The 14,627-nt window shown below is 40.4% G+C and overlaps 1 protein-coding gene across 1 annotated transcript in view; it reads left to right on the top strand.

The window, feature by feature from the left end:
* Window positions 1–207: 207 nt before the first annotated feature.
* CD28 (CD28 molecule) overlaps window positions 208–14,627 on the top strand; it is a 28,971-nt gene continuing 14,551 nt past the window's right edge. Inside the window, exon 1 of the mRNA XM_007454884.1 lies at window positions 208–411. Within this exon, the coding sequence (XP_007454946.1) occupies window positions 222–411 (190 nt within the window). The 5' untranslated portion in view covers window positions 208–221. The remainder of the gene's footprint in view (window positions 412–14,627) is intronic.

A 14,627-nucleotide genomic window follows, 5' to 3' on the forward strand; every position in this document is an offset into this window, starting at 1 on the left:
TGACACCCGTCCACAGAGAATGATTTCCATGAGCCCATTATAGAGTGACTGACATTGTCTTTCAGTGACAAGAAAAGACTTGCCTTTAAAAGAAGAGGAAAAGTCAAAAGTCATCAAAACAATGTAATATCCTGTGTGAAATGTTGCAGTCACAAAAGTTTGAGGTTTGAGTCCCTTGATCATGTGCCCCGAGGGAAGTAAGTGGTTTGAGTCCCTTAATCATGTGCCCTGAGAGAAGTAAGTCGGTGGTGGTGGCTGCGGATGACGAGTCAGGTTGCTCAGGTGCGTCTCCAGCTCACCTCACACTTGGGCTTCTCAGGGAGGAGGGGCGGAAGCCCTGGCCCACTGTTAGCACGATGATCCTCAGCCTGCTCCTGGCTCTCAACTTCTTCCCCTCAATTCAAGTAGCAGGTAAACAATTTTGATTTCTTTCCTCCCTCAACGTTTTCGTTTGCGGTCTTTGGTTCATCTTCAAATTTCAACGAACTCATGAAATTTGGGCATTTGAAGTGTAGTTTTTGCTATGAACGGCAACCTGTTATTTAGAAACTCACTGATTCTCAGACTATGGCCAGCAAAATATTTTAATGAACTGCCTTTGGAATTAAATCAGATTTATTTAGCTATCAGTTGATAGTGTCCCAAGAATTGTTAGCTTTTGTCTGTACATATATATTTTGAAATGTAAGGAAATTGCTGTAAGCAGGTTGGTTCTGAAAGCTCTGGACTTGGACTGCCTGGATTCACAGTACAGATCCATTTCTTGCTAGCTGAGCTTAGGCTAGTATTTAAACTCTCTAAGCCTCAGTTTCCTTGCCTGTAAAATGGGGCTGATAATAACCTCATCTCAAGGTCATTGTGAGGATAAAAGGAAACAATCCATGTGAAATGTTTAGCACAGTCAGTGCTTGGCTAGCAAGATAAAGGTTGGTTGTAATTACCATGTCTACCTGAACTGAATGAGTGCCAGAATGAATTCTGGAGTTGTCACAGAAGCTGGTACAATACAGATGCTAATAAATTAGTTTTTTTTTTTTTTAACAGTTGGCTGAAATCTGTTTTCTTAGTTGAAATTCTTTTACGTTTCCAGTGGTGATGGGTCGAGACTAAAAAACTTGACACTATCACAGTTAACTGCATTTCAGATGAGGAGATGGGAGTAGGAATGTTAATTTGGCTAAGGATATACATATAGGAGTTATTGGAACCAGGGTCTGAACTACTTTAGTCTGACGCTAGAGCCTGTGCTACTCCGCCTAACATGATGTGCTTTATAATTTCTTAGCTCCAGATATGTCCAAGGTTAAATCATCTTTGGAAAATTACAATTCCAAACAGAAAGAGTTTGTTGCTTATGTGGGCTGGAGTCAGATGTTTGTTCAACTCGTTCTCAGAGTTAGAAAAGGGTCCCACTTGGCTCAAAAATTGGACTGATAGGGGTTAATCGGCATATTAAAATAAGGATAGTTATTTTCCCCTTGAAGATACACTGAAAAGCCAGTATCTTCCATTTTCTTTCTCACTTAGTTTGGTAATGTGGGGACTGCATGATATTTTGTTGTTCTTAAATATCATGTACATGACCTCCAAAGAATATAATTACCCAACCTGCACAAGTACGCTAGCTACATATATACCCATCCATTTTGTTGTCTGAGGTGCCAGTAAGCACGTTTACAAAATTGTGTGTATTTTATAAAAGGTGTTGATATAATAAAAGACATGAACAGGTGATGAGACAGGTTATGCTCCAGTATCTGGAACCCAGTATTGAGAGTTACCAAGTATATTTTAAAAGAATCTTCAACATTGATTTAAAAAAAACTTTGTTTTTAAGGGATCTCTAAAATTTATTTTTAAAGAGTATTTAAAATGTCTTAATTTATTAGGCAGTAAAGAATGGGCAGAAAAGAGACAGAGGCCTCACTCTGACAGAAAACTTTAAAATTGCTAACTGTACACAAAATACTTTTCTCTGTGGAGAGCCATCCATCATCATTTCATTCACTCTCCTTTGAAGATATTTTTTGTAAGACTCAAAGCTTTATATTCTTCCTTTAGAACATTTATTAAAAGGGGGATCCAGCTAGAAAAGCAGTGAAGAGATCACACTCATGGAAACTGTTTTTGACTTTGAGGTACTTCTAGTTTTCAAATGCCAACTTGCCCCCATAAAAACTTTTAAGATTTGGTGCTGAGTGGCCATCTAATGAAGTAGGACAGGGGTAGAGAAGGCACTTTCAAAATGTCTCTTCCAGTAAGAAAACTTATGAGAAAAAATAATTACAACATACAAAAATGTCTAATGATCCATTCTCATCAGTGGTGCAAAATCTTCCACGTGCTTTTTGTTTCTGTCTTCACCCTCCATGAAGAAGTGACAGTTAAGGAAATTTGCTGGTCACAGTGTACTTGTCCTCCCTAGGATTGTGAGAGACTATTTCTATGTCTGTGTTGAGATATGTGTGTGTATGTGTTTGTGTGTGTGTGTGTGCGTGTGTGTGTATGAAGAACAGTTTTTCCCCCGACTAATTTAATAAGTCTAACTCATTGCCTCACAGCATAGCTTGAAATACTTATTCTATAAAGTGTTTTAAACCTAACCTGATGCTTCATGATTAATAACACTCTAGAAAGATCTTTATGGCTAAATTAAAGAAGTATGACTTAGGAGGCATGAGAAAACCTTAACTCACACAGTTTCTTTACTAACATGACATGTTTTCTACCAGATAATTGTGCAATTGAGATCCACAATAGAGGGTTTTGTTGGATTTTGGAACATGAATCCAGCATAGAACTGCAGGCCCTTGAAAGGGAATCAATTCGTGGTTGATGACAGAAGTGTGCCTATAATATATAGCATTGTTCATAGGTTTTTCAGCCAATATTGGTTATTTTCCAGCAAGCTAATCATCCATGATAAAGGCAAAAATCAGGACAACACATTTTTTTTTTTTCCACAAGAGCATTTCTTTTCATTTCTTCCCAAACCTTAGCAAAGAAACTGTCAAAAACGGCCAGTTCGAACACAACTGGTTTCTGCGGTGCTTCTGCATTTCCCCCAGCACTTCTTTTTCTGAGAGAGGCACAGAGGGCAGGAAAATGATTGGTATTTAATAAAAAAACATCAGCAAAGCAAGGTAATTAAAGACCTTATTTTTAGTTCAGCAAATGACCCCTTTGAGGTAGTTAAGTTGTACACAAAAAGAATCATTTGCTTCTCTCAGGAAAGTGTTGCTCCAAGGCGGGGCTTGGGAAGGTAAGGTAGAAAGATGGACATAGAAAATGCAATGTAACCAGCAGCTTGCTGTGTCTGCATGACACCCCATACACAGTAGCCAGTTCTTCTGACTGTTAAAAAATTGACTGGGTGTTTTGTCAGTTCCAGTAAATTTGATGGACATTTCAAAAGTGTAGCCATTGCTTAAGAATTGGTTTTACTCTGCTTTCACACGCTAAAATACTTTTTTTTTTTTAAAAAGGCAACCATCCAGAAAGAACTTTTACAGCAAGGAATGTAAAATTAATACCAATATATCAATACCAGGAAATAGAATGAGTCATTTTCATGGATAGATTAGAAAAAGAAATGAATCTGTGATCGTTACTCTGAATCTCTCACATTCAAACCTTTACTATGGGGGGTGGGGGAGGATCTCGCTGCCTTTCCTTTAAACATAAACCTTCCTCCTTTTTAATATCCTTAATCTATTTTCATGAGTATCAAAATGCCATGTGACTACCATTCACCTTTTATCATGGGTGGCTATCTTCCTCCAAGTACTGCCTGCACGCAGTGTGTTGACGTTTACAAAATGAAAATTATTATGCCACCAACATGCCAGAAGAAAATTCCGTTTGTGGTTTATCATCTCTAAAACAATAGCTCTTTATTAATGCATATAGGCATTGATAAGGATACATGGTTCATTGCAGACTTTCTTGTCTGAAAATCAGAGGGCAGGCCCTCCTTCAGGGCAGTTATTTATCCTTTTTCCTTTTCATCTTGGTTAAAGTTTTGTTTGCCTTTTTCTTCAAGACATTTCTTATCTATAAAACTTCACAGAGGCTGGGACTTTTCTTCCCAGTAGATAGTTTAGCTGAACTTCAGGAAAAAAAATGATATCTGGGTGGCTTTGTGACAGACTGAAGGGGTCTCTGGTTTTCTAAGACTTGTTGAGGAATCTATGTCTCTTTTATGTTAATTTCTTTGACCCTTTTTGGTCAATGACATGATGTTGTCATCCAAAAATGTACCCAGAACTTTCGGTCTGAGAATGGTTGTATGAGAATTGGTCCCAGAAGCTGGAGGGAATGTAACCCAAGCCCTATGGAAAGTAGGTGTCTAATTTCTTGCTTATTACTCTCATTTTAATGACTCTCAACACTAGAAGAGAGGTGTCCTGGATGGGTTCGAGGGCTACTCAGCCCTTTATTAGAGGATGTGGAAAAGAGAGTTTAGACTTCTTGGGCCTTAGGATTTCAATGCTGATTTCATAGGCATCTTAATTCTGTGTGTGACCATTCAGGTTATGTGAGTTTATATTTTCACTCTTGGAAGACAAATGCATGGTGGTGGTGAATTTCTTACTTAACTCTGAGCTGCAACTTTATCTCTGCATCACCATTACCATCATCTTTTTCATTTGTCATCATCTTTATTATCTTGGGGACTCTGGTTGCCAAGGTAACCAGGTTAATGGTTACTGATGGTGTCATAAGAGTCACCCACTCACCGTTCACTCTGACCTCTAATCTAATTGTGAGCCCCTTTCTGCAATCTGAGTCACCTCTCTGGCTCACAATCCACCACTTAATGTACTGGTTATAACAGTAACTCCTAGTCATTACCCACTCTCTCACACAAGAATCTAAATTAGTGACATGTCTTACATTTTTAACAATGACATGGATTCCCCTGTTAAGGACTTAGGTGGGTGTTTCTTTTCTTTAAACTTGAGAAGATAAAGGGCTGTGCTTTTCATTTCTTAGGGATACTTGACATGTGATAAAGTGTCAGAACATCACTGTGGCTGTATTTGCAGCTTCCATGTGACCCGACGACTTGTGTTGAAATTCAACAGTACTAATAATAAGGGTACATAATTTAAGACCAGCTTCAGCAATGTTGAGCCCAGGAGGGTTCCATTTCCAATTCACAGACTCTGTCCCATAGAAGGTGGATGAGAATGGGCACATAGGGGAAGGAGAATGTTTCCTCCCACCATGAGGCTCCTGTGGGGACTAAAGCAGGGTGTTAGTAAGTTACTGTTCTCTAAAGTTCCTGCTCCTTCTTATGCTTTGGGAAGACAGATCTTCTTTCATGTGCTCATTCCATAGGTATTTATTAACATCTTCTACGTGCTATTTTAGGTTCTGTGACTGATACAAAAACCCAGTTTGAGCTACAATGAAGTTAAAAATGAGAACTGTGAAACCTTTCCAGAATTTTTTTTCTCTTTCAGTTTGGGACCACTGTGAATGATTTCCTATCCATGCTAATTTATTTCATGGAAAACAATGATAAGCCAAAGCATCCACAGAACTCTTGAATTCAACCACAGACATTTTTTAGAGATGGGAGGGAACTTAGACATCTCTCAATTTATAGAAAAGGAAGTTGTGTTGATGGTTCCTCGAAGATGCTAATAGAAAGGTGACATCGCAATGTTTCCTGACATTTTGGGATGCTTTTAGGCTGGGCCCATTTTACTTATCCAGTCTATCTCCTTTTATACCCTAATACAAGATCCTTAACCTAAATACTGAGGGTTTCTTCAGTGTCTCACACACCTGCACTTTATGACCTTTCTGATGCTGTTTTCCTTTTGGAATTCCCTCTCCCTTTCCACACATCCAAATCCTACTTGACTTTCACTTTATGTCTTTAGTGCAAGATCCATCTCCCTGAGGAAGCTTTCCCTGGGTATTCAGCCTTTACTACGGTCTTGTAAGAGGACCCCCAATGGGAGTGTAACACAATCTAACAAATATTTATTAAACCTCTGTTATATTTTAGTCTCTGTTGGGATCTGAAGGAATATAAAAAGAGGAAAAGAACTATAAAGACTTCATTAGCACACAAGAACTGCTTGTGTAATTAATCAAGTTCTCTGTGCTTTTACAGACTTCAGATCTAGTTGAGAAGACTATATGTGACAGGATATAACAGCTGGAAACAGATAAATAAAACTTGGCAGTTTCCTACCTCATCATGCTATTTGATGCCTTAATGGCTTTGCATATATTATTCTTGTAATCTGTTATGTCCCCTAGTCCTCTCATCTGAAGCAGTCTTCTCTGAGACCCTACATGGCCAAGTGAGGGACTTCCTTCCTCATCAGGGTTCCTAAAATCATTATTGTGTGTTGATACATCTGTTTTTTCCCCCTAGACTGTGAGCTTCTTGCAGACAGGATCATGTCATATCCATCCTTATAACCTTGGTACTATGTACAGTGCAGGAATCATTGTAGGTGTTGGACAAATATTTGTTGAAGGAAATGAATGAATTAGTACTAAAATGAGGCAGCATAAAATAAATAGTAAGCTTTTACGGAAAGCTGGGAATTAAGCTGGACTTTAAAGCTAGATAGGATGTGAATGCATGATGTTATTAATAATAATTGCCAGCTAATATTTATTTTGCACTTATAATGTGCCAGACACTGTTCTATGTGGTTTTCCCTGTATTAAATCATTTATTCTTTCCTTAAATCCTTTGAGGTAGTTACTATGATTATCTTGTCTGTAAGATGGGGAAACTGAGGCATGAAACAGACAGAACAACTTGCCTGTGGTCACACAGTAATTGAGCCAATCCATACACACTTGTTCCAGGGTTCATGTTCTTACCAATGCCATGTTGCCACAGGAAGGAGAAGAAATACAAATGAAGAAATTAAACCAGGAATATCATTGCATGTTCTTGGAACAGTTGACCAGTCTGAATGTATAGAGGCTTGGAGAGGCAGGGTAGAGTCGGGTCCAACAAAGGATTGCATACTGATAATAGAAATTCAAACTTCATTTTCAAGATATTGGGAAACAGCTGAAAGTTCGTGGAAGCAGGATGGTCTAGAGTGTATGGAGACTAGTGACCAGGAGATCATGTTAGAACACTCTGTCACTTTGTCAGGAAGGAGTGACTATTCTGAGAGATGTTTTGAAAGTAGAAGTTTCAGGACTTAGTGCCTAGTTTGTGAAAGAGAGGGAGGGATAAAGAATGATGCCAAGATTTTTGGCTTAAGAGGAATGGTGGTGTCTCCGCCTGAAATCAAGATGTTGTGTAACTGAGTTCTGAGGAAACTAGTATTTAACTTTAGACACACTGGCTCTGAAGTAAGGACTTGAGGTATCAGAAAGATGTCTGGTACAAAGCTGAAGACATGGGAACTGGGTAAGAATAAAATATTTAAGCATCCTCAACTTTGGAATAAAATTGAAGCCATGGAAATGGATAGCTAATAGAAAGGAGAGGGTATAACTGTAGAAAAGCAGAGTGTTGAACGGAGTCTGGAAAATAGGCCTGGTTTGGAGTCAGCTGAAGAGGAGGATGAACTAGTGAAGGAGACAGAGAATGTGTTTGGGGAGGGAAGAGGGGAATGAGGATCGTGGAATGTTACTAGAGCCAAAAGAGGAAAGAGTTTCCAGAGAGACAGTGGTTAATGGCATTGACTGCATAAGGGAAGGAGAAGTGCGTAACGACTTGGAAAGGCCATTGGTTTTGGCCAAAAGGAAGCCATTTGGGGCTTCGGAGTTTAGGCAAGTGATGGGGAAGGAAGATAACACTTCGAAGGTTTAAGAAAAGTTGGAGGGGGACAAAATTGAGAGAGTGAAAAGGAGAGGAAATTGCCAGATAAAGTGAAGACAGTCAGGAACTTATAACACTTATAATGTTTACCACGGTATTTTGTACACAGTAGGTGTGTAATAAATGTTTGCAACTGAGTGACTTAATTATATTCGATAGGTGGAAGGAGCCAAGTGTTGGTTTTGAGTGTGTGTGTGTGTGTGTGTGTTGCATGGGTGGAGGAGAGAGAGGGCTATTAGGAAAGACAAGAGGAAGAGAGAGAGAAAACCAAGAGAACGGAGGCAGTTTTCTTGAGGAGATGGGGATGGAGATTTGGAGAATGGGAGTATTAGCGAGAGGAGGACAAATGTCTAAGAAGAACGGGAAGAAGGGAAGAGATTTATAGAGATGTGTTAGGATGAAGCCAGGGTAGATGAGTGGTTCCATACTGGCAAATATATATATATATATATATATATATATATATATATATGTTTGTTTCTCTCAAGACAGGACATAGTGTTAAATAAAAGGAAGCCATTTGGGGCTTCGGAGTTTAGGCAAGTGATGGGGAAGGAAGATAACACTTCGAAGGTTTAAGAAAAGTTGGAGGGGGACAAAATTGAGAGAGTGAAAAGGAGAGGAAATTGCCAGATAAAGTGAAGACAGTCAGGAACTTATAACACTTATAATGTTTACCACGGTATTTTGTACACAGTAGGTGTGTAATAAATGTTTGCAACTGAGTGACTTAATTATATTCGATAGGTGGAAGGAGCCAAGTGTTGGTTTTGAGTGTGTGTGTGTGTGTGTGTGTTGCATGGGTGGAGGAGAGAGAGGGCTATTAGGAAAGACAAGAGGAAGAGAGAGAGAAAACCAAGAGAACGGAGGCAGTTTTCTTGAGGAGATGGGGATGGAGATTTGGAGAATGGGAGTATTAGCGAGAGGAGGACAAATGTCTAAGAAGAACGGGAAGAAGGGAAGAGATTTATAGAGATGTGTTAGGATGAAGCCAGGGTAGATGAGTGGTTCCATACTGGCAAATATATATATATATATATATATATATATATATATATATGTTTGATTCTCTCAAGACAGGTCATAGTGTTAAACCTGTCTCAACAAGGGCCACTGGGATAGAATATACCTCGACTTTGAAGAGTTAACCTGTTTGTACTGTAAATTTGCTTGAGTCTTCAAAACTGCACACTGTGGCTGGGTTTGGCCTCAGCTCACGGCTGTGATAACAGGGTCACAAGGTTCAGACCAAGCCTGCCCAGCATCACAGGCAGGGTTCCAGTTTCCAGTCAGGGATGTTACTCTTAGCAACTCTCTGTGCTTTTCAGAGAAAAGACATGGTAGCTTGCCCTTGACTTTAGGGAGGCCACGTCTATTATTCTTTTTCCAAACTCAAAATCTAAAACCCCTGATTTATCAAGGTAGGGGGATGTAATGAAGAGTTTTAGTTTGTTACACTCTGACAACTTTTCTAGGCCTTCATTTCCTCATCTGGTATATGAGGGGGTTGGACGCGAAGGCATCTCAGGTCTATTTCTGGCTCAAAAAATGCTTCTTAAGTGGGATAAAAGCTCTAGCTTCTATCAGCTCTAGCAAGGCAACCCCACCCCTTTGTGGATGCTCTTACGATATGATAGAGAAAATACAAGAACTGCAACCAGCCATCTTGGAAATTGTTTGGAGAGATTGTGAACCAGCATCTTAGACGCTAATGTGCTTAGAAATGACTGCAGAGTTTTGGGGGACAGTATTGCCTTTGTTCTCCCCTATCTTCCGACATAATGTTAAAGTTTAACACAGTAATTATTTTCAAACTTCCAGGCCATGACTCTTATGTGGAAGAATCTGAATGTGCTAAGGTGGCCCTAAGCAGACTTTGCAAAGGTATAAGATTTAGGGAGAATGAAACAGACAGGAAAAATGTACTGTCTTCTTTACAGAGTTGTTTTGAATGAGGGTTTAGAATGATGGTGGCTCAGGAGGAAAATATGGTTCCCAAATTTGGTTACCAGATTAAAATATGTATTTAGGATATAATATATTAATACGTGAGGTCTCTAGATACCTGTGGGTATCTGTTAGCTGGATTACTGTCATAATATTTGTGTAGAAAGCTATAAAGCCCTGATTACCTGCTATCTGAACTACAGGTAACCTTTTAAGGTAATAAAATTTGATTTTTGGAATGGTCTGGTGGGGTTTGGTACAGGTAGCTCTTTCATATAAATTAAGGTGCTCTGTCATGTTGTCCTCTCAGATGGTTCTTCCAGCATTAGGATCTGAGAGGACAACACAGACCCTTGAATGGTAGGGCCTGGGTCACATGACACCCAAGTTTATGTTGCTTTGTGTTTAGGAAGTTTTGGTCCTAGAGTGCTCATACCCTGCATTGCTGGGTAGCGCCTCTGAGTGGTAGGGATGGGTTGTAGTACAGGTAGTGGTTTTTTAGCAGGTTTAATAATAACTGTCACCCTAATACAGATGACATCCCAATGTACATGTCTATCTCTGACTTTCTTGAGCTCTAGTCTGACTCATCAAACTCCTGGACCTTTCCTCCAGGATGCCTTACCTACCCCTCAGACCCAACATATCTAAAACCCAACAGCTTTTTTTCCAAACAGATTTCCTCTCTCCACATAGCTAATTTTGTTAATAGTCCCTTACCCAGTCCCTGAATTCCACGTCATTTTGATTCCTGTTCACCATCACCGAGCATAACCCAGCACCAACACCTTGTCCACCCTTTCTATCCCAGCTGCTACCTCCACAGCTCAGGCCCTAGGAGCTCGCACTGATGCTATTGGCTCAGCCTCCTGACCAGTCTCTGCCTCAGCCCTGCCCTCGTTCCAAGCAAATGCACGTGCCCCTCTGTGCTAATCTTGCCAAAGCGGTGCTTACCATCCCAGTCTCAGCTCAGGTGTTTTCAATGTCTTCCATTGCCTTTCTGGTAAAACCCATGTGCCTTTTTCTTGGCATTATAAAGGTTCTCCATGATTGGTATCAGCCATCTTCACTTACTTCCCCCCTATGTAAATGGAACGCTCAGCTTGTTCCTAATAAACCCTTACACTAAAGGTCATTTCCTTTACCTTAGCCTGTCTAAATTTACTCCAAAGTTCATGGCCCAGTAAAAGGCCAGTCTGAAACAGACTCATCTTGTCTGGAAACAAGGGGTTTTCCGTGTGACTGTCAGTGACCCTCTACAGGGCTCACACACCAAACCTGGTTTTGGAGCGTAGCTAATCGTGAACCTGCTTTAGGATTTCTCCTAGAAGGAAGAGGTTGCCTCTTCTTTTACATCTTCCCATCTCCCAAGAACCTAGTACTATAGACCCCATTATTTATTTGCTGAGTGAATGCTTGACTTTGTCAGGGGAGAAGAGAATTCAGAATACCAGAACAGTTTTCTGACACTGAACTTTCTTTTCAGAAAGAATTCATTGATTGTATTGATAATTTTTCTCTCTCAATAATTAGTGCCTTAGGTCTAGGTGCTTGGATGGGACTTTTTGCTACTATGTGGCCTCTGAGTTACTTTCTGACAGTTGCCTGGAGCACAACAATTTTTTAAAAGGCCAAGGGTGATGGTCCCCTACATTACAGTGTCTGCCTGTCTGGAAACGCAGATCGAGGCTGAGGGTGGTGCTTAGACTGGTGCTGGCCAATAGCAACTTCTGTTTCTATTATCATCTGTAATCGTACGTACTTGTTTGAACTAAGGTCTCTTTAGATTTTGTTTGAAAGTCACACTTGCTCTTGGTAAGAGTTAATGTGCTTGATAGAACTTGCTAGTTGTGCATATGCAATCTTGGGCAGGGCTGGTTTCTTGGCCTGACTGTTTTTCCCTATAGATGTCATTGCTTCTGTCATGGTGGCCTCCTCTGCACAACTCTCTTTTCCTTCTGATTCTGGAACCTCTTCCTCCCCTTGCCCCTTTAGATCTGAGCGTGGTTATAACTCTGCTGCTGTGAGCTACAGGTTCTAGTACTATCCCCTGTGGTTCCAAACCACTGCCAAGAGTCTTTTTATAAATAAACCCACCTCCTATTGCCCAGTTTTGAGTGTGCCATCTGTTTTCTGCTAAGATCCTGAATGAGACCATGTATACGTATATGGACCATGCTTTTTCAAAGACTTTTTGTTTTTTTTGGAGAGGCTTTCCTTACATCTCTATTCCTTGTGAAAATAAGGAGAGTTTCAAGATGACAGTCAACAGAAAACTAGATGAAATGACCACAAAGTTATTTTGAAAACATAATCTGAATTACCTATTTTTTCCCCCCCATTTTGACATGGATTTCAGAGAGTCTGGAGCCATTCAAAGTTTTTTGTGTGTGTGTGTGTTATGCGGGCCTCTCACTGTTGTGGCCTCTCCCATTGCAGAGCACAGGCTCCGGACGTGCAGGCTCAGCAGCCATGGCTCACGGGCCCAGCAACTCCGCGGCATGTGGGATCTTCCCGGACCGGGGCACGAACCCGTGTCCCCTGCATCGGCAGGCGGACTCTCAACCACTGCACCACCAGGGAAGCCCCCATTCAAAGTTTGATAGCGTTGTTTTTCTCTTTGTTTTCACTGAGGAGGATGGTGAAAGATGCTGTAGTCTGAGTGTCTTGTGTTCCTCTTTCTCACATCTCTATGAATCCAAGCCACAAGCTAGAGTTACCAGAGCCACAGATGGTTGAGCATTCAAGTCCTCCCAGAAAGCACAGTTCGTCTTACACGTTCCTGAGGCCAACACTGCGTTGGCCTATGGTCAGCCTGCCCCTTATGGAGTCTGCAGAAGGAGGAAGTGGTCAGGTGGCCATGTGTTGAAAGGTATCCTGGGCCTGAACAGGAAACGTGCTCAGAGGAAAATTACGGTAACTTCACCAGCTCTGTGGTCAGGAAGGAGGTGTTCTGTGCCAGGGAAACCAGTGTCACCTTCACAATGTGTTCACAAACATCACAGGGCAAGATGGTTGAAAAGAGAAAGCTTCATTTTCTTTGGTTCCTGCCTAACATGCTAAACTCTGTTCAGTCAGAATTTTAAAAAGGAAGCAACGTGATTAGGATTTTTACAACCTGATTGTTAAACTGCAGAAGAAACTCTGATCATGGTGTGCAGAGATGGAACCCAGTAAAGTTCTTAAGAGGTCAATGGACATTGACAACAAGGTCAAAAGGTCAAAGGACAATGACATTGCTAAAGAAACATGTACTCTATCTTTTTTAGGACTTCCTTAACTTTAGTTAAGGAATGCGGCCTTCAGTCTTGAGTGCTGCCTATTCCACTCTCTGGTTCACCAGCCTCTGTGTGCCATTTGATTTCTCTATGGTGCTATGATAAGGAAAAGGAAAGATGGAATATCGTAAATTAATCATGACAAATAAATGTAATTCACAAAGGCCCTGAAGTTAAGGGTTTGCCCAATGAGGTTTAGATTGAAAGTGATTTTATGTATTGACTAATGTTTGTGTTCAAACTCTTTTGGACACATGGGCAAGCTGAAATGGAATTGCTGCAATGGTGTAATTATTGCGTGTGGATCTGAAATAATTTATAAGAGGCATTTCATGGGACCATATTGTCTGTAGGCTTTATCTGGGATCCATCTATGACCTTCAGGAAGTCTCTGCAATTGTAAGCAAAATCTTTTGCGTAGAGGCAAAGCAAGTTTGGTAACAGACTTTTTGTAAATATGAAAAAGTCAAGATTGACATGAAATCAAGTCAAACTTGCTGAATGTGCAAAATTGGTTTTCTATTCATTCATGATTTAAAATATTACTCCTAGAATCATAAATAAATAATATCTTAGCTCTTCCACAATTTCTGTGACCTTGTTTAGAAAGCCATTTACTTCTTTGGTTTTCAGTTGCCTCTTGTGTAAAATAAGGGATTAGCTGAGATCATCTCCAACTTCCCTTCCAGCTGAGCACTTTTTGCGGGATGGTATTCCAGCAAAACGGGGTAGAAAATGAAATTTATCTTGGTCCTGTCCTCTTCCCACTCCATTTACTCCCTGCTCAATGGTATTCTCCTCCCTAAGTCTCACTTCTGTGCCATCCAGCTATCAAGTCCAACTTTGAGAAGGTCTAGAAACAATCACCAAAATTGACTGAAATTTTGATGCAACCTGGCAGAGGGAAAAGAACACTAGATTAGAAAGTCATGAGGCTTTGGAGCCAAGTCCTCAGGGTCATGTACTTGTCCTGTAACCTTGAGCAAGAATTAGACCTTTTTGACCTCAGTTTCCTCATCTACAAAATGGGCATAAAGATGACTGTCCTGCTTATTTATTTCACAGGTTAATGTAGAGTTTATATGAGATAAAATAGGAGAAAGCACTTTGTAGCCCTATGAACATAGACCATAGTTACTAATTTGTCAATGTATTTCCCACATTGCGTTTTAGGCTTCACCTTATTTTGAAATGAAAGCATTAACTGAGCTGGTGGGGAGTGTCCTTTTAGGGTCAGGGCTCCTTCTCTGGTGTTTGTTTGGAGCCACACCTTAGAGATGGTTATCCACTCCACCTGTGCAGAGAGCTGTTTATTATTATAGTACCTGACCTATTTACCATAGGCAAAAAGGGAAAGTTTTGTTTTGTTTTGTTTTTGGTAACCAAGCTCCCTTCCCCCCTTTCTCATGGAAGCACAAGCAACTTTCAATCTTCCAGAAGTCAACTATATCACAAAATTCACAGATTATCTGTGGGAAATCTCTCAGCTCTCACTGCCTTGCTCATGGGTAGCAGATAAGTACCTTCTCACCCTCCAATCTTACTCTCCATGTTGCCTGTTGTCAAGGAGGAGTTGTGAGGGAAAG

The sequence above is a fragment of the Lipotes vexillifer genome, unplaced genomic scaffold (genome assembly GCF_000442215.2).
Source record: "Lipotes vexillifer unplaced genomic scaffold, Lipotes_vexillifer_v1.1 scaffold313, whole genome shotgun sequence".
Classification (NCBI taxonomy): domain Eukaryota; kingdom Metazoa; phylum Chordata; class Mammalia; order Artiodactyla; family Lipotidae; genus Lipotes; species Lipotes vexillifer.